Here is a 24,130-nt window from a genome sequence, read left to right on the forward strand (position 1 = left end):
TACATTATAAAAGTCTGTGTGTCATTGCTACATAAAATAATTTCTTTGTCAGAAAAAAAAACCTTGCTGACCCTAAACATTTGAATCGGTGTATGGGTAATTTTTCATCCAGGATTAATAAAATAGATTATGTTTTCCAAGAAAAAGAAACCTTTTTTTTTTGCATCATATCGTTTTTATGACAAATTAAGCACTTTTTTCCCCACACAAATTCACATGAATTTAATGGATCTGGACATTTACTTATTTATTTTTAGCAGTTATTCTCAAGAGTGTGAGTATCATTATTAATAAAGTCATTTTTATAAAAACATGACTGACATGATATTACAAAACGAAATTTTTTTTTAATTAAAATAGTTTCTATGAGCTTCACCTGACAGGCTTCGTGAGATTTGTCTTCATAATTGGCCCCCGGGGTCATATGAAAGACGCTTGGGTCACAGCAGCAAAAAATAATATATATATATATATTTTTTTATTTTTTTTAAAAACACTACACAGTCCCACTCAAGCAAGCACAGGAAACTCCCCTCCAGAAAAAAAGACCCACAAAACCACAGATACAACTTCCACAAGAGGACAAATGCTGTATTGTGTGAACTACGAAGACTACAGAGACTTTCCATGCACCATTCTGCAAGTTGTGGGATGAACGGGACGTCCCATTGGAGGATGCCTGATACTGTAGCTAAAAGCACAATGCCACGATACCTGCACACAATGACAAAACACTAGATGAAGAAGAGCAAGAGACTCAGTAATGCCACTGCTTCAGAGAGAACATTTTGAGGTCAATGGTAAATTTAGATTGATAGATCATGCAGAATTATGAGATATAAACTCAGATCTTTAAAGTCAGAACTGTGAAATATAAACTTGCAATTACCTTTATTTTTTATTCTGTGGCACAAACAAAAAAAAGTGTCAAACTCAGAATTGTTAGATGTAAATACAGAATTGCCAGAAACAGTCTGAATTACCTTTTTTTTTTTTTTTTTTTAAATCTGTGGCGGAAACGGGCTTTCATATCATACAATTAACACAAATAAAAACACTGCAACATGAACAAGCCGAACTTTTAGCAAAATGCATTTATTAACGCATACATTAAATCATTTAATATTCAAAAAATAACTGATTATTTACAGGGCTCAATGTAAAGAAAGACTTGACTTAACTACATGTGAACTAAACAATCCCTGCCACATTATTATTTAGAAATACAAATCAAAACCGGGTCCATAAAAGGGAAAAACCAAGAGGTCTGCGCCGAGTACGATCAGTCCAATATCTCAATTTAGCCACGATCAGTCTTTGTGAGGAGGGACGGTGCCGTGCTTCTACCAGGAACTGAAGTCTCCTAAACCTGTTCTGCCTTTGGGTTTCTTGGCAGGAGCTTCACTAGTGGAGGGTTTGTCACCATCTGGGTGGGAATGTTTCCTGATGAAGGAGAGTGAATAAGACATTAAAGTTAATTAGGTTTGTGTAATTGATTCAGTAGTGATTATGTGAGTCCAGTCTCAGCAGTTTGTCTGGCACGTTTCAGAGCACAGTGTTTTGTGAATCTGTCACAGCGTAAATGCAAGGCTTTGCAAAAAGGCTGTTACTAAATGAAACCCCAGCAAATCTGGAACTTCAATGTAATGAATGCTGTTACTCATCATTTCACATTCAATTCAGTTTAGCCAATGACAATGGACGTCATTTACATACAGAGCTATTAAAGGTACAGTAGCCTGTTTAAATCTAAGGTTCTTAAAAAGGGTGAAAATAAAATTCGACACTTTCAGTAGTAATTACGGTAACACTTTACTTGAAGGGGTGTGCATAAGACTGACATGGCACCTTCATAATCATGAAATGACACCTACATAATCATGCCATGACACGTCATGAATATGAAGGAGGTTTTATGCATGTTTATGACAACTGTCATTAAGTGTCATTCGCTCAGTTATGTAATTTTTAATGCAAAGATGACATTGTTTGAGATGTCTTTGTTATGGGCTATGGTTAGGGGTAGGGGTAGGGTTAGGTCAAATAATGAATTACTCTTTTGTAGTATCTTTAAAACAGTGTTAAACTACAATAAAATAAATGTCATACAATATTTTTAAAAAGTATATAAAAATACAAATGTAGAAACAATAAAGTATAACTTAACTGAAAGAAGAAATACCTAAAATACAAAAAGTATACAAATATTAAAGGTGGGGTAAGCGATTTCTGGTAGCCAATGTTGACATTTGAAATCACCAAAACAAACACACCCCTACCCCAAAAGGGTCTCGCCCCTATTTTGATAGCTCCGCCCCACACATACGTACGCAACCCAGGCAACGATTAGTTCTGTGAAACAAAGCAAAACCAATGTTACACCGTGTCTACACCGAAACGCAAGTGGCACGGCGCGACAAAATACTATAGAACTCATTATAATCAGTGATGCTGTCTACACCATAGATATATATACACAAATCTATGGTCTACACTGCGTGCGGCGCGGCACGACACGACAAATCCCTGACAGAAAACTGCTGCTACATTCTATTCATGACGTATTGACACAAATTTCAAATGATTTTCATTGCTATTTGGCCCGAATCAGTTTTCTAAAACGTTTTTGAAAAATTGCTTGCCCCACCTTTAAAAACCGAAAAACATGGCAGATTGATCTCATTTCCATGTATTTGCATTTATTAAACATTTTAAAACAAACAAAAAAAATTATCCTTTTATAATTTTCTCATTTTCTAAATTCCTCTTATAGAATCTTAACTGGGTATATGGGTCATTTTTCATTCAAAATTAATAAAATAAATAACATTATATTTAGCAAGAAAAAGAAACCTACTTTTTTTTTGCATCATGTTTTTTTTTAGAAAAATTAAGAAATTTTTTCCACAAAAATTCACATGAATTTAATGAATTTGTTTATTTCAGTTATTTTCAATGGTATCATTATTAATACAGTTATTTTATGTAAACATGATTAATTGACAAGACATTAATTGACGATGTAATTCTTTGAATTTTTTTGAGCTCATTTAATTATCTGAACCCCATGTTTGTGTAAGTAATAAGCAGTAAGTGAAAATGAATAACATTTTTATTATGAAGAGCATATTTTTCATAATACTTGCATGCAGCATGTGAAAAATGGCGCTGTTCTCATCAGGTAGCAGTGCGTGTGTGTGTGTAGCAGGTGTTCACATTACTGTGTGTATGTTTATGTCTGTTTAACAGTCAGTTGTGTGTGTGTGTGAGAAGCAGTGGGGTTGTGAGGGATAATTAGAATGATCTCCTGCCGTTCTCAGTAAACACTGCTGATATCCTGAGTCCTGCTGTGGCGTGGGACGAACCCCTCACTAGTGACGACACCCACAAACACACTCATTTACCATCAGAGCAGCTTTATATAATAAAATAATGATCCTGCCATTATGAGATTTATCTATCTATCTATCTATTACAAAGACAGAATACAAAGTTCCTCATGTTAGAGTCTAAATCAATTCTGGTTGAATCATTTATTTTGCTGTGATGCTGTAGATCTGCAAGATCTGTGATTTTACACTGCTGTCATATTCAACAGCTGTGCATCATCACGGATGTGTGTGTGAGAACTCACGTGGCAGTCATGTTGATGTATTTGCCCACTCCTGGTCTAAAGGTTTTAGGCTTGTCCTCTGTTTTTGCCTTGTTGACTGAAGCAGAGGTTTGTGCTCTCTCTTCCTCCTGTTTCTGTGCTTCCATCTCTCGCTCGGCTGCAATCTACACACACACACACACACACACACAGTGTCACATCAACGGCATGGCATGAAAACACAACTAATACGATGTTGACTATGTACATGCACACAAATGCTGACCTGTGCATCGGCTTCTTCATACGGGTCCACAAATACTGTAGTGCTCAGCAGCTTTATCTCAGACTGACGATGTGAAAGAGAAACAGAGAGTCTGAGAAAACACTCTTTTCAAGTCTTGAAAAGGAACTGAAGTGACGTGTCAAAAACTCTGCAGCCCCAAGCAAAATATTTTACATGAAGGAGATAAAAATGGTTGAAATTCTGCGGTTTTCAATTGGACTATTTTCTTTTTTGGCATTGTGGGATTTGACAGCAGGTGGAAAAATATAAACAAACAGGAGGTACCGTGAGTCAACAAAGCACAGCCCTACACTGCTGCTGACATGTGCTTGTGCAACCGAATTGTACATTTTCTGATGCTACACTTATAGGGAAATAAGTGGCTTCAGCACCTTGGGTTTGTCTGTCTTCGGATCACTTTCAACATTCTCCATCGCTGTGAGGGTCTCTAAACCACCAACCACTCTAAAAGAGAGCAAGTGAGGGACAGAATCCTATTAAAATCCTGCTGCACAGAGTAAATTAAGTATTATTCAGTGCCAAGTGGTGATAATCTCTCTAATGAGACTGGATCAATCTCTCTCACTGTAGCCAACAATCTTCTACTTTTCTTAAAGGAACAACATTTCCAAATATGAACAATTCTGCGATTGATTTATCCTTATCTTGAGCTGTTATGCTACAAGAAGGGCAAAAAGGGACCAAAGAAGTATAATCCATAAAATAAAATACATGTTATATTTTAGGCCTTCTGAAAACAGGTTTTAACAGGGTTGTTATTGTTAACTAAAACGATTAAAAATTATTTTCAGCGAGTAAAAAATTAAATGAAATTATAAAATAAAAAATATTAAAAAAGAAAAATCGTTTGACTAAAAACCTAAAACTTGCATGAAAATAAATGTTGGCTTGGCAATGTAACTTCAATAAATAAGCTTAAGTTGAAGTACTAAAATTAGTCAAACTAAAACTGAAATAATAAAGTAAAGCTAAATAAAAATAAATTAAAAAGACAAGCACATAAAATTACAAAAACTCAAACTAAAATGAAAACTGAAAATCGAATTCAAATTATTAATAAATACTACATACTAAAATAATACATATGAACAATAAAATAAAACTCAAATTAAACCAGGTTACAGTAAATAAATGAATATGGCTTCAGAAGATTTGGAAAATTGTGCATCTATGATCATTTCTTGGTGATTAATTAATTTCTTTATTTTTTGGAGCTTGACAGGCCAATTTTTCAACTTTCTTTAACAACCTAATATGCAGCTGCAAAGTTTAAACAAGTTATTACTCCGTACCAAGATGTGATATCTGTAATGAGAGAAGCTTGAACTCAGTCGTACATTTTTTTTTTAACTTGGGAGGACAGCAAGCAAATCTATAACATGCAAATGACCAATAAAATGATGCCCCATTTGTCTTGTTTGTTGCGTTGGATCTAAATGTACACATGCTGTGTCCTTTCTCTCTTTGTACAGCTGTTCCTACTAAACAGGAGCCTCAGGTTTCTAAGTGCCCCATAGGCTGAGGGCCGAGGTGTGTGTGTGTGTGTGTGTGTGTCCGTTCTCACCGCACGTGCTCAGTAAGTACACACAGACTGAGGGGTGCATGTGAGTGTGCACAGGAGTTTGGTTCATGCTTATGCTGACAAGCCTCTGAATTCCACAGCTAGAGTCCAAGGATTTCAACTCAATGCCAAATGGGCAAGACTTTCCCTCAGAGTGAAATGTGTGCGTGTGTGCTGGAATGTTCTGATTCAACAGAAGACATGCTTTTCCCCAGGAAGGGTTTCACACAGAGAATGCTGACCAAATGAGAAATAGACCACTTAACCTTCACTGGAATCCACCATAATAAACAATCTCTACACAAATACACAAAACATGCATACATTTTAAGATAAACATACACAACTATACAAATGTTTGAGGACTAATGATTTAAATTTTTTTTTAAATGAACATTTTTATTCAGCAAGGGTGCATTAAAATGATCAAAAGTGACAGCAAAGACATTTATATTAAAAAAAGATTTCTATTTCAAATAAATATTATTCTTTTTGAACTTTATAATTATCGAAAAATCTTGAAAATAAAAAATCACAAATATATTAAGCAGCACAACTGATTTCAACAATGATGATAATAATAATAAATTCTTATTTCTTGAGCAAATTAGCATGTAAAAATTAGCATGTTAAAAGTTATTTCTGAAGGATCATGACAGTGAAGACTGGAGTAATAGCTGCTGAAAATTCAGCTTTACCATCAAAGGAATAAATCGCATTTTTAAATATATTCATACAAAAAAACAGTTATTTTAAATTTGAATAATATTTCACAATATTACTGTTTTACTGCATTTTTAATCAGATAAATTCAGCTTTGGTGTGTAGCGTCTGGAACACTCCAACACACAATATATATTTTGTTAGCTAGATTTCACAAATACTTTGTAACACCCCAGGACGCCGAACAAGACCCTGGTTTCATGGTAACCCGACACATTTACAACCTTGTGGAATGCGAGCCGGCTCTCATTCTGCTTTCTCCAGAAACAAGGGGTACAAATGCACACGAGAAATGGACTGTTCTACTAATTAATTCATAGGAAAACCTTCTTTGAATGAACACCCATTTTCTTCAGGCCAGTGTGTATATTATTGCTGTGTTGTATTTAATCTGTTGTATTATAGACTATTTTTATCCGTGCTTACGATAAACCACACATTCATATAAGTAACTATTTCATGTCTAGTATCTATGAATTCGCCTTCTTATGATCGAAACAAGTGTGTATATTATATGCTGATACCTATGCAACATATTGATGTTCTAAGAATCGGTACTAATTTGTGCCTCAACACTCCAGCGAATTACATATGCAAAATACCATGCTTACAGACAAAGACTCATAAAAATCCTCAGTATTTCCAACCTCCCGCTTGGGATTTCAGCCTTCCTCATTGGACGAACCCATCTTGAGAGGCGTGAATCTCTGCAGGCTTTAAAAGGCCACACTCCATGTGACCCGCCCATGTCGGTGGTTCAGGGAGATGCTAAGATGAAGATGTGAGAAACGCTCCAGGATACCAAAGCTCGTGCCAGGCTCCGGCCTAGTCCTTTTCATTCATCAAGTGATTCTGACTCAAACTAGCTCTTTCTCATCAACCAACTTCAGCAAGATCTTGGGGCCTTAAGATTGCATCAGGAATCTTTTTCAGACATACGCAAGTATCAAACTTAGTCGATTTAATTGATGCATTAAGTATCAGTTACACCTTTTTACAAGGTTTGTTTGAACTAAGAATCTGACGTTTTCCCTCAGGTTTTAGATCTGCTGAATATGCAAAATGGTTCCATAAATGTCATTCCTTATGTCTCTTTCTTTAGTGCTAAACTTTAACCCTTTCCTATACCAACTGTATGTGTGTGTGTGTGTATGTTTATGTTAGACCGGCTTAATGTGTTTGTGTAGTATGTTAGACTAGTTTAAGTTTTTATGTAGTTAATAAAACCTTACTTGTATCACACTTGGCGTGTTCATTGTTTACTCATAACCGGAGTCAATAATCATGCAGATTTACGTTACAAACTTATAGAGTTGTACAGTAAGAAAGTTATTTCCTTTAACCAGGAAATTAACGTTCTTAGAATTGACAAGACGGTTGACCCTGAGTGGTCAGCTAAATATCTACAGTGGATCTAAAATATTAATAATTAATCATAATTAGTTATGGTTAATTATTCATATTTCCCCATGAGCTGATTCGCTACAGTGAGTATAAAATATTTTCTAAAGCATTAAAAGATTTTTAATCGGTAGTGTAGAGATTCACAATTGATATCACTGTCAGTTATTTTCCTTTATTTTGTACGAGAAACTGCATGTTAGACTAAAAGGTTGAAAAAAAAAATACAGCTAAGTTTACCAACACTTTGAAGAGTATATGTATTTTTAAAAGAGGGGTCATAAAATGTTTTTTTCTTTTTTTAATTTAGTACTGCCTTGATGAAGCTATTTGACTGTGAATGTCCTGTTACTGAGACAAATCAATCCATAAATAAAATTACCTTCCAAACACAGTGTGTTTCCTGTCCAGGTATGTGCATGAGCGAAATGTTATAAAGCTGAAAGTAAACAGAAAAGAAACATTTTAGTAAGGGCAATTTCATACTTTCATGAGCTCAACATCAGTGCTTACACAGGCAACAAAAAATAGTGTTGAAGTTTCAGTTTAGGCTTTGTTTCCTCTCATTTGTTATCGCTGGTTACAGAGGGTTAAAGAAGTACAAGAAAGACAAGACCAGCCAGAATTCAGTATGCAAAATATCAGAATGACATCACAGGTGCTGGTTAGATTTAAAATGCAGAAATTTCTAGTGATGTCAAAGGTCAATATTTTAAACGGAATCTTACATTTCTGTTAAAGAGGTTTATAAAAACCCAAAGCAGACATCAGGTTAAAGTTTGTTAAGAGGCTCGGACTGAATTAGTTGCAGAAGTTTAATACTTTCAGAGGTTTAAAACAAACTCTAAACAGAGCGTTTGATTGGAATCCAGTCACTGTAATGAGCAGATGAAACATTTACTCACAACTGGGATTTATTTGTGTTGGGTCCTGAGTTAGCCATGCTCAGAATACCACGACCCGTGTGAGACAGATTGGGCCTGAACTCGTCCTTGAACGGCTTCCCCCAGTAAGACTCTCCTCCTAATACACACAACAACAGAGAGAGGAACAGGAGGGGGGAGATATGGATATTAAACACAATGGGGAGCATGTGTATGAGATTAAGAGTAACACATCATGACACTTGGCCAATAACAACCCTGCTGTATGCAGCATCACATCTGCAGTCTGGTATAATTACAGCAGAAGAACAAAAGCAGTGATCCGGCACAAAAACGAAAACATAATTACATTTACTCCAACAGAAACACATCCGTTTAATTATAAAGTGTAATTTTCCCTCAAGTCTCTTACTCAATGTCTTTGGGATTTTTTCTGCTCATTTAATCATAAATCTGATCACTTAAAAAGTAGCACACTTCTTAAAAATGCCACACAGTTTGAGGATAATATCATGTCCATAGCACAAATGATGGTGGGACAATTTACATACTGCAGTTCAATAGGTTTGCTTGTGCAAATCTCAAATACTAAGAGTCAGCAATATGCTTCATTTAAAAACAAACATAGCAATCAATAAACTGTGGCAATCTAAAAATCACACAAACAACATTCGCAAAAATGTTGGTGTCTGTAAGATTTTATTTTATTTTTTTAAAGAAATTATAATTTTATTCAGCAAGGATGCTGAAAAATTGATTAAAAAAAACGACAGTAAATACATAAAAAAATATTACAAAAGATTTCTATTTTTAAATGAATGCTGTTTTTTTTACTTCCTATTCACAAAAGAAAAAAATGTATCACCTTTTCTACAGATATTTTACATTTGTTAATAATAATAAATATTTCATGGGCACCAAATCAGCACATTAGAATGATTTCTGAAGACTAAAGACTTGAGTAATGAGGCTGGAAATTCAGCTTTGCATCATAAATGACATTTTTAAATATAATAAAATAAAAAACAGTTATGTTAAAATATAATATTATTTGACCATATTGCTGTTTTCACTGTATTTTTGATCAAATAAATGCAGCCTTGGTAAGCTAAGAGTCTCCTTTCAAAAACATTTAAAACATTTTTTTACACTGAAATATTAAAGCAGTTCAACTGAACTTGACCCAGATTGTCTTTTTGAATCACTTCAAATCATTTATAGAATTACTAACCCAGTGCCACACGCACAGGCACCATGTGTCGTCTTCTGCCACCATAAACAAACACCTCATGCCAAAGGCCTCCAAATCAGGTACACTAATTAACGCTTCATCACGCTCAATCAAAAGCTCTGCTGGATGCAGCTCTCAGCGAGCGATCACACGTGTGATCTGACGCAGAGACTGACATGAGACTGCGCTCGAATGCAAGATTAGGAACATTTTTCCACAACTCAGATGGTGTTCTGAGACACCTGCACCGACTGAATTCACAGTCATGCGAGTTTGAAAACGATGAGCAGTAGCATATAATTCTAGCTGTAGCGGAGCAGAAAGGAGTTTAACGTCCAGCAGCTGGTGTCATTGTGGAGCGATAGCTTTACAGCACACCAATCTGCCTTTGAAAACTCGCACACCCTCATAAACATTCCCCAGGTGACATTTCTGCATTATTTATGACCTTGCTGACATTTCCTACCCCATGCCACTGACTTGATTAAAAAGGATGAGAACAAAAAGATGAAAATCAACCGGACAGAATACCAAGGCTGCCAAGATTTAAAAAACAATTGTAAGAAAAATTTGTTTGTTTCAAAAAATTTAACAATTTTGAGCACTTAATAGACTACTTAATAGAAATATTAAAATCCAAAGTTAGATGGTTAAATCCAAGCATCTGTGGAGTGCTGTGCATTGGATCCTCTGCAGTGAATGGGTGCCGTCAAAAAAATAATCCCGAAATGGAAGATGTTACGAATTTTCAGATCCATAAAAACATTTTCTCCAGTGAAAAAGTCCATTGTTTAGAACTATTTTGTTTTCACTTGCAAACTGTTCTCTCCTGATTAAGAAAAGGTGAATTTTCACTGGAGAAAGCAATGTTATGGACTTACTTTAGCAGGGAGAAACAATTAAAAGTTAAAACGTCCTAATGAAGGATAGTTTTTTTACAAACATGCAGCTTTTCACTTCACAAAATGATTAACTGATGGTCTGGAGTGGCATGGATTACTTTTGGATTATTGTGATGTTTTTATCAGCTGTTTGGACTCTCATTCTGACGGCACCCATTCACTGCAGAGGATCCATTGGTGAGCAAGTGATGAAATGGTAAATTTCTAATTATTTGGAGACAGAGATGAATAGCAATAATTATGCCACATTTAAATTTTAACATTAAATTTAACATTAGTGTTACTTAAAAAAAAAAAAATGCAATACACAAATCATCAATAAACCATACATAAAAAAAACGCAGCTAGAAATATGCAATTATGTTTAATCTGATTAACCGGCAATTCATGTAAAAACCCAATCATATGATTACCATAACTTTAACAAATCAACAACAATTAAACACTTTGCAAATAGATCAGAGTTGGTGACTACTACAAAACTAACTGGAACTCAGGTTTTCTTTTCCTTTTTTCCTTTATGTATACAGACTATTATATGCTCATTCATGTGTGGGTATATCTAAAAATGTCTGTGCATGTCAGCGTGAGTTGTGATGTTTTCTGCAGCACTGATAGCGAACCGCTGTGTATGAAGCCTTCATTTAATTTTGTAGATGAATCCTGCAGAATCATAATCACTGCACATTCATTCACAGCCTAACAGCGGGCCATTATTACAGAAAGCTGCGTCTCTTCAAAGGAACATTGTGTGATTTGTCACACTCATGACTTCTTGTTGCAGCATCCAAAACACATTTTGATAATTTGGTTAATATTATCTATTTTTCAACTAAATGGAGGAAAACAGGACGGCTGAACACATGATCAAAGCCTTCAAAATAATAATAATAAATAAGCCAAGTTATTATAGTTGGTAGTTCACAGAAAAATGTCTGTCAACGTTTACTCACCCTCAAAGTTTCAAACCTGTTTCTGAACCACAAATTTTAATCAAGTACTGCTTGTTCCTCTGCAATTACAATGTTTTTGGGAAAGTCATATGAACAGACCCAAATTCAAGTTGTTATTCATTGCATTCAGGTGACACTCAGGTTTTGTGAACTGGATCCAGTGTTATTTTAGTACAAATTAAATTACTATTACAGTTTTTTATTATTTTGAATTAGATTTGATTTTTATACTTTTTGTTTTCATTTTAACTAGCAAGTTGTAATGCCTTGTTATTTTTGTATTACAGAGAAAATTCAATAAAAATAATTTAAAAAAACTAGCAAGTTGTAGTAATTTTGTTGTGTGATTTTGTAATTTTTTTTAAAACAATATGTCTATATAAAGTTTTAGTTTAGTTCATTTTAGTTATATTTGTACTTCAACTTAAACTAAATGAAAATGAGAAATGTTGCTCTGGTAACTAGATGAAAAAAGAAATTTAAGTTACTTTTATATTTAATTTCATTTCAGTTAATGTCCATTTTATTTCAAGTAATTTTTTTTAAATAATAACAGATTCATTGAGAAGATCCGACTGAAAAAAAAAAGATTAATTCCCAAATTGCTAGGATGAATTTTAAGTGAATGACTTGAAAATCTGTTTATCACATGATTGCAATCATATTACTTTTTTTTTTATTGTCAGTATGAAGCTTAACAGCCCCAGTCCATATTAACTTCCAATAAATTAAAAAAGTTGCCATATTATTTTAAAAATTCTCCTTCTGTGTTCTATAGATGAAAGTAAGTCAGAAATTACAAGAGTAAATGATGACAAAATAATGATTTTCATTTTTGTGTGAATTATTCCTCTAAATAAAAGGCATGTGCCTTTAATTACACTACTGTACAATTATAATTAAGACAATTGATTTGTATAATTGTTGCCATTCTGACAGATAATCACATGCATATGCAAATGCATCACTGAGGATTGAGGACACTGCAAACTCTTCCCTAACACACGTGAACAGTCATTTACACTGTCCCACTCGAGTGACTAAAAGCACACATTTGATACAAAATCTCACCCTCTTATTTGCATCTATTTTAGGTCAAATGCAATAGCAAACCTCGCTTCAATGTGCATGGTAATATACGCGTGAGAATGACTGGAAGATAGAAGTTGCTTCAGACCTTCAAGTCTAATACTAAACCCTTTAAAATGCACTCTCTGTTCATGACAAATCTTTCAGTCTACTTCCTTCTCCTCTTGCTTTCAGTCCTTCTTTTTACACAAAGGTCTCAGGTGAGGCTGGTGCAGTTATGGGATTGAATTTTAGATACATGGAAATAGAGTGCACTAACTCCTTACCCTTTCTGTTTCTCAGTTAGACCTGCACCTTTTAACACTCATGACCACAGGAAAACATCCCTCGCAAATGTGCGTCAAAAAAGCCATTCAGTCTGATGTTCTGACAAAAGCTGAGGTCATATTGTCTGGACAGCTCAGGAAAGTCTGAGAAAGTAATATCAAGCTCATCTGACCAACTGAATATGAAAAAGAATTTGTTAGAGCATTTGTTTTTAATCAAATGCTAAACGTCCTGTAATTGCTTTCATTCGAAAAACCTTGGTAATTTTAAGGAGAATCACAAAAATGTGCATGAGTCATCCAACTGACTTAGACTTGTAACTAAAACCATGTATTCAATATATTTTGCACCTCGGTGAGGGTAGATGCCATATTTAATTTGATGTGATTGAAAACAAGGCTCTACTTGCACTTTCATGGAAAAAGATCACGTTAAATATCACTATTGCTCACAGTTTTCCAAACAAAATTTGAAGAGAGCAACCAAGGAGGACCATGTTGTAAAGTACCTCACTGCGGTGGTACAACAAAAAGCACATTTTTGTGCATATGATGTGAATATTAGGACACGAGTGAAGTACAAAGCGTTGTTCACAAAATAAATAATTGGTTAGCAGCCAAATGCCACATTGCGACCATGGAAACATTTGGATTCATGCCGAATGAGAGAGGTAAGAGAGCACATACATTTGAATCAAGCCGTACATGGCTTTGTGTTCTGTTGTGTGGTCATCAAACTGTTAAGAGAAAGCATTGTTAGCCTAACTTTTTTTCTTTCAGTAAATGTCAGTCTACACAACAAGTGATTTGTTGACAAATTAGACATTACTGACATTATCTCTTCCATCTACACTTAACACTAACACTCTCTTTTCTATTTCTATATACTTTTTATATACTGTATTTATATACAAAAAAACTTGACCGTCTAACACTAACATTCGCTCTTATTTTTTCTATTCTATCCATTTGTTTTTGGGCTTTTTTATTATAAAAATTAAAAACAAAACTCACACTAGCTCTCTCTATCTCCTTTTTATTCTTTGTATTTAATATATATATATAAATTTGCTACGTGTACGTGTTAGACAAAGTAAAGCATGGGGAAGGGGAAAGATGAAAGATATTGTAGCCACAAATTACAAATTCAATTCCATGACATATTTGTTTACTCGTTTTAGTTCAATCATGGCTAATTTGTACTAATTCATTCCTTAGTTTTAAATTAACAAGGGAACAAATTCATGAAACATGGCCACAAATTATGGGAACATTGGAACAAATGAACAAGTTGAAAAAATTAGGGATGCACCGAATGTTCGGCAACCGAAATTCGGCCCGAAAATAGCAAATAAGCAAAAAGACAGAATAAATTGTACCGAACAATGATATGACGCGATCAAATAGCAACCAGCGTAGAGTGAGAGGTGCGCACTCTTTATAATGCAACAAACATTTAAAACTGTAAGAGAAAAATGCAAAAATCATTACAAGCACCGACAGCGAAAGACTGTTTAGGACTGCATCGCATGTCTTCGATGAGAAGAGGAAGGGGTGATTGTTGCTGGTTTACTGTATGATGATTGAAATCGCGAAATGGCCTTAAACAATTAGTAAATAAACTGCAGAACGTTACGTTTTCTAAAACATGCACGAATTGCATGTATTCTGACAGCTCTGCAAGAACTTGCCGCAGATCTACTTGTTAACCAGGGTTCAAAGTCCAAAGCGCAAGGAGAATCTGCACTGAACCAGTGTTACTCGTCAGTTGCTCAGTCGCATTTTTATGAATTTTTACAATGCATGTGACAATGTGATACTTGTGATGTATTCATAATGAGACTCATTTATAAATCTGCTGTTGTCAACAAAAAGAAGCGCTGAGATCTTCCTGCTCGTTTCCGCCAAAATAAAAGCTGAGAAGCAAGAACTCCATCAACATTTATAAATGTTAGTATTGTAATTTTACTGTTGTTCTGTAAAATAAAAATAAAAATAAGACAATAATAATGATACTAATCATTACAACAGCTCTGTTAATACATTTATTATAACATTCACACATAGTGTTCAAATTAGAATCTGTAATATTTTCTAATGTTTTAAAAGAAGTCTCTTCTCAGCATGGCTGCTTTTAATTTTACAGTAAAAAATACATGCCTGATTCAAGAAGGGGGTCTGATAGCCAAAAAATATTATTTTACCAACTTATTAATTTTAAGTTAAATTGTGCTTTGTTGCTATAATGTCTGCTAAAATGTAAAAAATGTTCAGTGTTAAATAATTTTAAATTGTTGTTTTGAAATAGATTTTTTTTCTTTGAAAAGCAAGACAAAACAGTAAAAAGCACATTTTGGCTATTTAATTTATGCAAAGGTGAAAAAAATTGGCAAAATACATGGGGAAAAAAACTCGGAAAAACCATGTTCGGTATTCGGCCCAGTGTTTCCTTTTGTTCGGTTTCGGCTTCAGCCAAGAATTTTCATTTCGGTGCATCCCTAATTGTAATTTTACTGTTGTTCTGTAAAATAAAAATAAAAATAAGACAATAATAATGATACTAATCATTACAACAGCTCTGTTAATACATTTATTATAACATTCACACATAGTGTTCAAATTAGAATCTGTAATATTTTCTAATGTTTTAAAAGAAGTCTCTTCTCAGCATGGCTGCTTTTAATTTTACAGTAAAAAATACATGCCTGATTCAAGAAGGGGGTCTGATAGCCAAAAAATATTATTTTACCAACTTATTAATTTTAAGTTAAATTGTGCTTTGTTGCTATAATGTCTGCTAAAATGTAAAAAATGTTCAGTGTTAAATAATTTTAAATTGTTGTTTTGAAATAGATTTTTTTTCTTTGAAAAGCAAGACAAAACAGTAAAAAGCACATTTTGGCTATTTAATTTATGCAAAGGTGAAAAAAATTGGCAAAATACATGGGGAAAAAAACTCGGAAAAACCATGTTCGGTATTCGGCCCAGTGTTTCCTTTTGTTCGGTTTCGGCTTCAGCCAAGAATTTTCATTTCGGTGCATCCCTAGAAAAAAAATCTATTTTTCCACGTCATGTGCAGGTCTCTGTAGTACACACTGCATTTTACATGCACCGGTAATTCAGTTCCACTTTCCCCGAGTGTCAATTACTTTGGAATTTTGGGAGAAAACATGAAGATAAGAGACAAGAGATGGGTTCTGTCCTGCTTGTGTCACACAGCCCTCTCAAAGCTCAGAGTGGGATATATGAGAAAACATTCAATTTTGTGGGGAAATATACTTAAACTAGACTTAGATACTAAAGTTCTATTACTTTTCATGTTCAAGGACTTTATATTGTTTTGATTTTAATGCACTTTTAAAGTCTAAATGACCTTAAAAGCATAATTTGTACACTGTAAATATATTGCATATATGTATACATTGTGCAAATAATCATCACCGTCAGTCCAAGTTGTAACCGTTATACATCAGTGATCAAAATGATAAATGATTCAGAACAAATGTAAGAAGATTACCTGTACCAGTCCCTGTAGGGTCTCCTCCTTGAATCTGAAAATAACAAATAACATAAATATGCCACATATTTTCCAAGATAAAAAAGAGAAGGTAATTCTATGGCTTTAAATGGCCAAATCATGGAAAGTGTCAAGCCTGACCAAAAAATGTAAATTAAAATAAAAATCTAATATCTAAACTACTTCACTTACAACAATATAATGAATAAAATGTAATTTTATGAAAAATTAGCTTACCATGAAATTTCTAATAGAGCGGTGGAATATTGTGCCATCATAATATCCTTTCTTACACAGTTTAATAAAGTTTTCTCCAGCCTTGGGGACCTGCAAGGAATAAAACAAATATCAGTCTTAATGTCAAGAAATGTGATTTATAAAAACTGTTTGTCATTATGATGACACTTGCATAGCAGCCAGCTAGGGACAGAACGATTACCGGTTTCACGATAAAATGTGCTGACGGTTAGTATTATCGTTTAAAATGTAATTATCATCAAAACAGTATTTGATTATCGCGCTTTTGAAAACTCGCGGTAAATCCTGTCCAGCCAGCATCAGTCTGACGCAGAAGCAGCATGCAGTGTTGTTGTTGTTTTATTGCATGAGACGAAATGACGGAAGGCAGTGACAGCGCTCGGGAGATTTTTCAGCCATCTAAGAGGACCAAATCGGTGGTCTGGTCGTATTTTAGCTTTTACAAGAGTCCTGAAGGCAATTTAATCAAGCACGGTCACCCTGTCTGCTTATCTTGCAAGAAGAAAGTCGCTGCAAAAGGGGGAAACGCATCAAATTTGCTCCGTCATCTTCGTGACCACCACCCACTGTTATATAGCGAATGCAAGGTAACTTTTACCTCAATACCAAAACTAACTGGGCAAATAATTGGACAAAAATTTTTAGATTCAATATTTCGTTATCTCGCTTGTTTAACGCAAAGCTTCCACGAAGAAAAGTTCGCAGCAAGTGGCTTTGAGCCAAGACGAACGAACGGTCAAACTATAAGGTTGACATTTAAGGGATAATGTATTGTATATTCATAGTTAACTAGTATGAATACTAAATTCCTCTGCTTTCATTTTCAATACAATCAAAAACTGAGACGCAAGACGGTAAGCTGCAGTTGAATGAAACGAGAGAGCACGTTTGCGCCTCTGCGGTGATACAAGAGACATGCGGCGAATTCTAAACAGAAGTGAGCATCCCTATGCCCTACTCCCTTCGAAGGGCAGAGCCCTTGAAGTGTGTTCTTTGAAGGTTGCAGGGCATTACTGTCTCGTAGAAGCGTTTGGAACTCCCTCGGCGAAGGGAATGACTGACCAAATGTTACCTTGACAGCGCTGCGCGTGCGTGCAGCATTCAGTACTCCATCAGTTGTTGCAAATAAATATTTATTATAATTTTTTTGTTCAAATATTGTCTAATTGTGTCTTATTTACTATTAAACTTTTTCAAACTAAACTTGTTTACACTACGTCTTAAATCATATTTCTATCACTGACGAAAAATATGTTGTCTTACATTAAAATAGACAAATTTAATTAGCCTGTTCTATTTATGTTTGTATGTGAACTCGAAATCAACCCCAACTTTGCTTTAAAAAGCATCACAAGATCTCCTAACCGAAGATCACATGATCACTAACGGAAATCACATTGTGTGTGTATATGTATATATATTTATTTTAGTGTGTGTGTGTGTGTGTATATATATATATATATATATATATATATTTATTTATTTTAGTGTGCGTGTATATTTATGTAGTCATAAAACAGTAAAAACAAATAAATTAGAAATGACAAAAAATAAGAGGAAAAAACTATTTAGGATCATTAGGATATTTTATTTTCATTGTGACAAAAAAAAAGTCATTACTACAATGCAAGAAAAATAAAGATAAATTATTATTTTATTATTAAACATATAAAAGTATTTATACATCATGGAAGAATTTACTCCACTAAATGCAGGATGATTATTATAGTACAGACAATGAGCTTAACTATGAAAATAATGTCACAACGCAAAAAATCTTAATGATCCTTTTTTTTGCTTAAGATATTGGAGGTGAAATACATGCTATTTCTTGATGAGATTCAACCAAAGGGAATTTAAGCCCGTCTCCAATTAAAGGACTGCAAAGCATTCACATTAATGAAACTGCAGCTTGCATCTTTTAATCATTCATGAATATTACAGCAACGGTGTCCACTATAACTTCAAATGATTACTTAATTATTTTACTTAACAAATACACAAGCCCTTCTCTCAAAGCCCTTGTGTGCTACCAAAAGGACCGTCTGTGGGCTATAAAGGTCAATAAACAATTAGGTTTGTAATACATCTGGCAGCTTTGAATGTATGAGTCTGCTAGTTCATTCAGGAAGTGAAAGGCTAGTTTATGTAAGATATAATTTTTTTAAAAAACAAAGCAAACAAAGCACTGAAAGTTAAAGCAGTTGCTTCCTCTCCCTCTCTGTAAATGTTTGTGTGTTCGTTTCTATGACGATCAGACATCCCTCTCTTCAAAAAAACCTCTGCGAGCCAATAAACTGATGTTGTGTTTAGGAAAGACTGTGTGCCTTACTGGGAGATGCAGAAGCAAATTCCACATTAAACTTTTATAAGTCACCCCGAGAGGAGGTCAAGCATGTCAGAACTTAAACAAAAAAACATTCAGATTTCAATGTCACACACTCATGCATGAAAAGCACACAAAACACCTACAAAAATAAAGTTGTCAAGTAAGATCTCAATCATCTGCTCCATCTAGACCTGACAGTGTTACATAACTGTCCACAATGACATTCCAATCTAGATGCCATCATGTGCTGCAAACTGTAAATCCTGGACAAGACGAAATTTTTTTAGAAGACTATTTTAGGAGAATTAAATAATTTAGGAGTTTTTGCATTTACCTCATTTTCAAAATAATTAAGCAATTTTCCCCCAAAATTCTCATAACTACAATGCTAAAAAGTCTATTTTCATTATAGTAACGTGAAATAAATATAGAAATTGTTTTTATTTATTAACAATTATACATTTTTATTATTACATTGAATAAATAAATACATAAAAAACATTACCTAGCCTTTATAAGCATTTTACAATTTAAGTACTGTCTGTTTCATTTTAAAGTCATAGTAATTACTGTATTTCTAACTATATTACTGTAAAATGTTTTGCTTAGTTGTTATGAAAAGCAAAACACACTAAATAGGCTTCATTTTATTTTGGCAAAATATAATTCTATTTTGTCCTACAGTGAGATATGAACATGATCTTGACATTTTTCTTGTCCTTTCATAAGATTTACCCTTACAGTAAAAAAAAAAAGCTATTACTATGTAAACACTGCACCACAAAAAGAATCATCACAAATGCAGGCAAACCACAGGAGGGAGGGAGTGGAGGAAAGGAGAGGGGAAAAAAGGCAGAGGGTAATTTTCTTATCAATGTGACCTCTCCTCTTTATCCTGATTTGACAACACACAGCCAATGAAAAGACACAAAAATAGCACCTAGTTACTAGGACTATGAAGAGCATGAAATACTGTTTCTGTGTCCATTAGGCAGTGTTTACCTTCCCAAGTCACACTGACACCCCACCCCCCCACCCCACACACGTACGCGCACACGCGCACACACGCACTACTAGAGGATGCATTTTATAGCCGTCTCTGCAAACGTGAAACAGGACAAAATACTTCGGCTTTCACAATATGTTCCCTAAGCTTTAATTCTAAAATTCAATGAATTTTCTAACCAAATGAAGTCTTTTATCCTGTGGCCTTGTAAAGGGCGTCTGCTGCTTTTGTGCACTGCATCAATTAAAGACTGAGCCAAGTTGTTCATGAAAGTGACAAAATAGTGCTAAAACACAACAAATGATATGGAATCTTATGCATGTGATTAAAAAGTCAGTAAAGACAAAGCTCACCAATTTCCCTGCACTGTGTTAAAGTGAAACACTAAATGATAGATATAAAGGGATTTATGTGCAGCTTTGACCCAGGAGTGAGAGCCTGGCACACGCTCTCACATAAATAAGAACAGGGACCCTGCATCTGCTCAGCTGAGAAGAGAGAACTATGGGTAAGTTTTACTGCCAGCGCAAGGCCAGAACGAACAATTTTTCAGAGGAAGTGTTTTATGGCAGGGATGATTTTACAAGCTCAGTGGGATACAGAGCACATCAAGGAAAAGAAATGAGAAGAGAGAAAACACATTAGAAAAAAAACACAAAGAGAAAGAATCTGACATTAACAGCAAAAACTAACAGGCAACTATAACAGAGCAGAGTAAGAAAAACACGACGACGTAAAAACAAGAAATAAAGAAAATAGAGTGAGTCAATCAATGTAGGTCAGCAGTTGCAGTGTGTCAGTGAGATTGAGCACTCTGAACACAGGAATTATACATTATGCACAGACAAGACACCCTTTTAGGCCACTCCTCTCTCACACACACACACACACACACACACACACACACACAGAGAGAGCAAGGACATTAAACATACACACCTCTACCACGTCTCTGCTCACTCCAGAAATATCTGAGCAGGTCTGTGTTTTTATAAGCTAGTGTGAATTGGAATTGAATTGTATATGTACCGTATGTGAATTCACTGCTTTGACCAACAGAAAGCTGCTTTGTTTGAAAGTGACCTCTGTGTGAGAAGTGCTTTTTGCATAACTACAATATTGACAATGAGCAATGGACATTTTTTGCAGGATTTCTGCTAATTTGATCATACCTTTAAACCACAATTAAAAATGTATTTACAAAATTTAACTACATAAAATATCAAACAAGTACCATTTATTTTAAAGAAATATAGCACAAGCACACTTTTCAAACAAACAAATTTGTTAGATTTTAAAATATGAAATAAACAAATTACCATTCAAACATAAGAGTCGATGTTAATAGTTTTTAATGTTAAAGCGTCTTCTGCTTACCAAGGCTAGATTTATTTGATCAAAATATAGTAAAAACAGTAATAAAAGTCAGTAAAGACAAAGCTCACCAATTTCCCTGCACTGTGTTAAAGTGAAACACTAAATGATAGATATAAAGGGATTTATGTGCAGCTTTGACCCAGGAGTGAGAGCCTGGCACACGCTCTCACATAAATAAGAACAGGGACCCTGTATCTGCTCAGCTGAGAAGAGAGAACTATGGGTAAGTTTTACTGCCAGCGCAAGGCCAGAACGAACACAATTTTTCCGAGGAAGTGTTTTATGGCAGGGATGATTTTACAAGCTCAGTGGGATACAGAGCACATCAAGGAAAAGAAATGAGAAGAGAGAAAACACAGAAAAAAAACACAAAGAGAAAGAATCTGACATTAACAGCAAAAACTAACAGGCAACTATAACAGAGCAGAGTAAGAAAAACACGACGACGTAAAAACAAGAAATAAAGAAAATAGAGTGAGTCAATCAATGTAGGTCAGCAGTTGCAGTGTGTCAGTGAGATTGAGCACTCTGAACACAGGAATTATACATTATGCACAGACAAGACACCCTTTTAGGCCACTCCTCTCTCACACACACACACACACACACAGAGAGAGCAAGGACATTAAACATACACACCTCTACCACGTCTCTGCTCACTCCAGAAATATCTGAGCAGGTCTGTGTTTTTATAAGCTAGTGTGAATTGGAATTGAATTGTATATGTACCGTATGTGAATTCACTGCTTTGACCAACAGAAAGCTGCTTTGTTTGAAAGTGACCTCTGTGTGAGAAGTGCTTTTTGCATAACTACAATATTGACAATGAGCAATGGACATTTTTTGCAGGATTTCTGCTAATTTGATCATACCTTTAAACCACAATTAAAAATGTATTTACAAAATTTAACTACATAAAATATCAAACAAGTACCATTTATTTTAAAGAAATATAGCACAAGCACACTTTTCAAACAAACAAATTTGTTAGATTTTAAAATATGAAATAAACAAATTACCATTCAAACATAAGAGTCGATGTTAATAGTTTTTAATGTTAAAGCGTCTTCTGCTTACCAAGGCTAGATTTATTTGATCAAAATATAGTAAAAACAGTAATATTGTGAAATATTATTTAAATTTAAAATAATGATTTTCTACTTAAATATATTTTAAAATGTAATTTATTCCTGTGATGGCAAATCTGAATTTTTTTTAGCTGTCATTACTCAAATCATACCGATTTGCTGCTACCATTCCTTATTAATAACATTTATGCCACTTAATATTTTTGTGGAAACTGTGATGCATTATTTCAGGATTCTTTGATGAATAGAAAGCTCAAAAGAACAGCATTGACTTAAAATAGAAATCTTTTGTAACATTATAAATGCTTTTACTGTCACTTTTGATCAATTTAATGCATCCTTGGTGAGTATTAATGTCTGTAAAACAATCTTACTAATCCCAAACATAAATAAATGAAAATATCTACCAGTCGTCAAACTTTGTGAAACATGTTTACTGTTGATATATTATTAATCTGCTTGAACACCTATGTAAACTTGATTTCATATATCCAAAAACATGACCTTAAGACCAGCTGGTTAAAAAATTTTGAGTCACTTTTGAGAAAAGCTCTATGTTTTGTATCTAATGCAATGAAAGCATGACTTAAGTGTCCAAATATGGACCACAGTCAGATCTGGCCTTGACAGTGAAACATGTTTACTGTTGATATATTATTAATCTGCTTGAACACCTATGTAAACTTGATTTCATATATCCAAAAACATGACCTTAAGACCAGCTGGTTAAAAAATTGAGTCACTTTTGAGAAAAGCTCTATGTTTTGTATCTAATGCAATTAAAGCATGACTTAAGTGTCCAAATATGGACCACAGTCAGATCTGGCCTTGACACTGTGACAGCAAACAAGGTGTCAAACAGAGCCAGAAAAATCACATTTAGATAATGAGCCCACATGATGACAAGAAATGTTACACAAAACAGAATAGAACAACTGAGGTTTGTGCTAGTGTTCACGTTACCTTATCACAGTGCAACTCCACATTCAGGTCTCCTTTGTTTGTTTGCAGGCGGACATAGCCTTTCTTCTTAACATACTGGTAGCGAACGGCATCGTCGGAAATAGCATCTGAAAACACAAAATAAATATTTTCATTCTTTACATTTATGAATGACTGCTGTGGACAGTATTGACAACATTTTTGTATCATAACAGACTCGTACTAGTCTGAAAGAGAATGAACAGATATGAGAGACCGATTTGACAGCTGCCAGATGGTTTCCTGAGGTATACTGAAGCCAGATTCACTCTAAATGAGAATAAAATATGAACCAGCTCTAATACTTGCCAGGAGTTTCAGGTACTGCAATGATGCAATGTTATGAAATGCATGCAACTTCTTCCCAGCATAAACAAAAAGGGAAATGGTGTAATTTGTTGTGTGCATCAGCAGTCATGGTGACATTTACATATGCACATTTGGCAGATGCATTAACCCAAAGCAACTAAGTGCATTCAAGATATGTAGGCAGTAAAGGAATGGTTTACCCAAAAATGCTAATTTGCTTAAAATGTACTCGCCTTAAAACGTCTTAATGATTGATTTGTTTCTTACAAACAAGCAGCTTTTGACTTCACAAGATGTTAACTGATGGACTGGAGATTACAGTGATGTTTTTATCAGCTGTTCGGACTTTCATTCTG

The 24,130-nt window shown here is 34.4% G+C and overlaps 1 protein-coding gene across 1 annotated transcript in view; it reads right to left on the reverse strand.

The window, feature by feature from the left end:
• Positions 1-995: 995 nt before the first annotated feature.
• Positions 996-24,130, reverse strand: part of LOC107599137 (peptidyl-prolyl cis-trans isomerase-like 2) — a 40,996-nt gene continuing 17,861 nt past the window's right edge. Inside the window, exons 12-20 of the mRNA XM_016290641.1 lie at positions 23,448-23,554; positions 16,664-16,753; positions 16,427-16,460; positions 8,490-8,607; positions 7,967-8,023; positions 4,271-4,343; positions 3,879-3,941; positions 3,635-3,777; positions 996-1,443 (exon numbers count right to left, since the gene is read on the reverse strand). Coding sequence (XP_016146127.1) covers positions 1,344-1,443; positions 3,635-3,777; positions 3,879-3,941; positions 4,271-4,343; positions 7,967-8,023; positions 8,490-8,607; positions 16,427-16,460; positions 16,664-16,753; positions 23,448-23,554 — 785 coding nt within the window. The 3' untranslated portion in view covers positions 996-1,343. The remainder of the gene's footprint in view (positions 1,444-3,634; positions 3,778-3,878; positions 3,942-4,270; positions 4,344-7,966; positions 8,024-8,489; positions 8,608-16,426; positions 16,461-16,663; positions 16,754-23,447; positions 23,555-24,130) is intronic.

This window comes from Sinocyclocheilus grahami, unplaced genomic scaffold (genome assembly GCF_001515645.1).
Source record: "Sinocyclocheilus grahami isolate Dianchi unplaced genomic scaffold, SAMN03320097.WGS_v1.1 scaffold261.1, whole genome shotgun sequence".
In the NCBI taxonomy this organism is placed as follows: domain Eukaryota; kingdom Metazoa; phylum Chordata; class Actinopteri; order Cypriniformes; family Cyprinidae; genus Sinocyclocheilus; species Sinocyclocheilus grahami.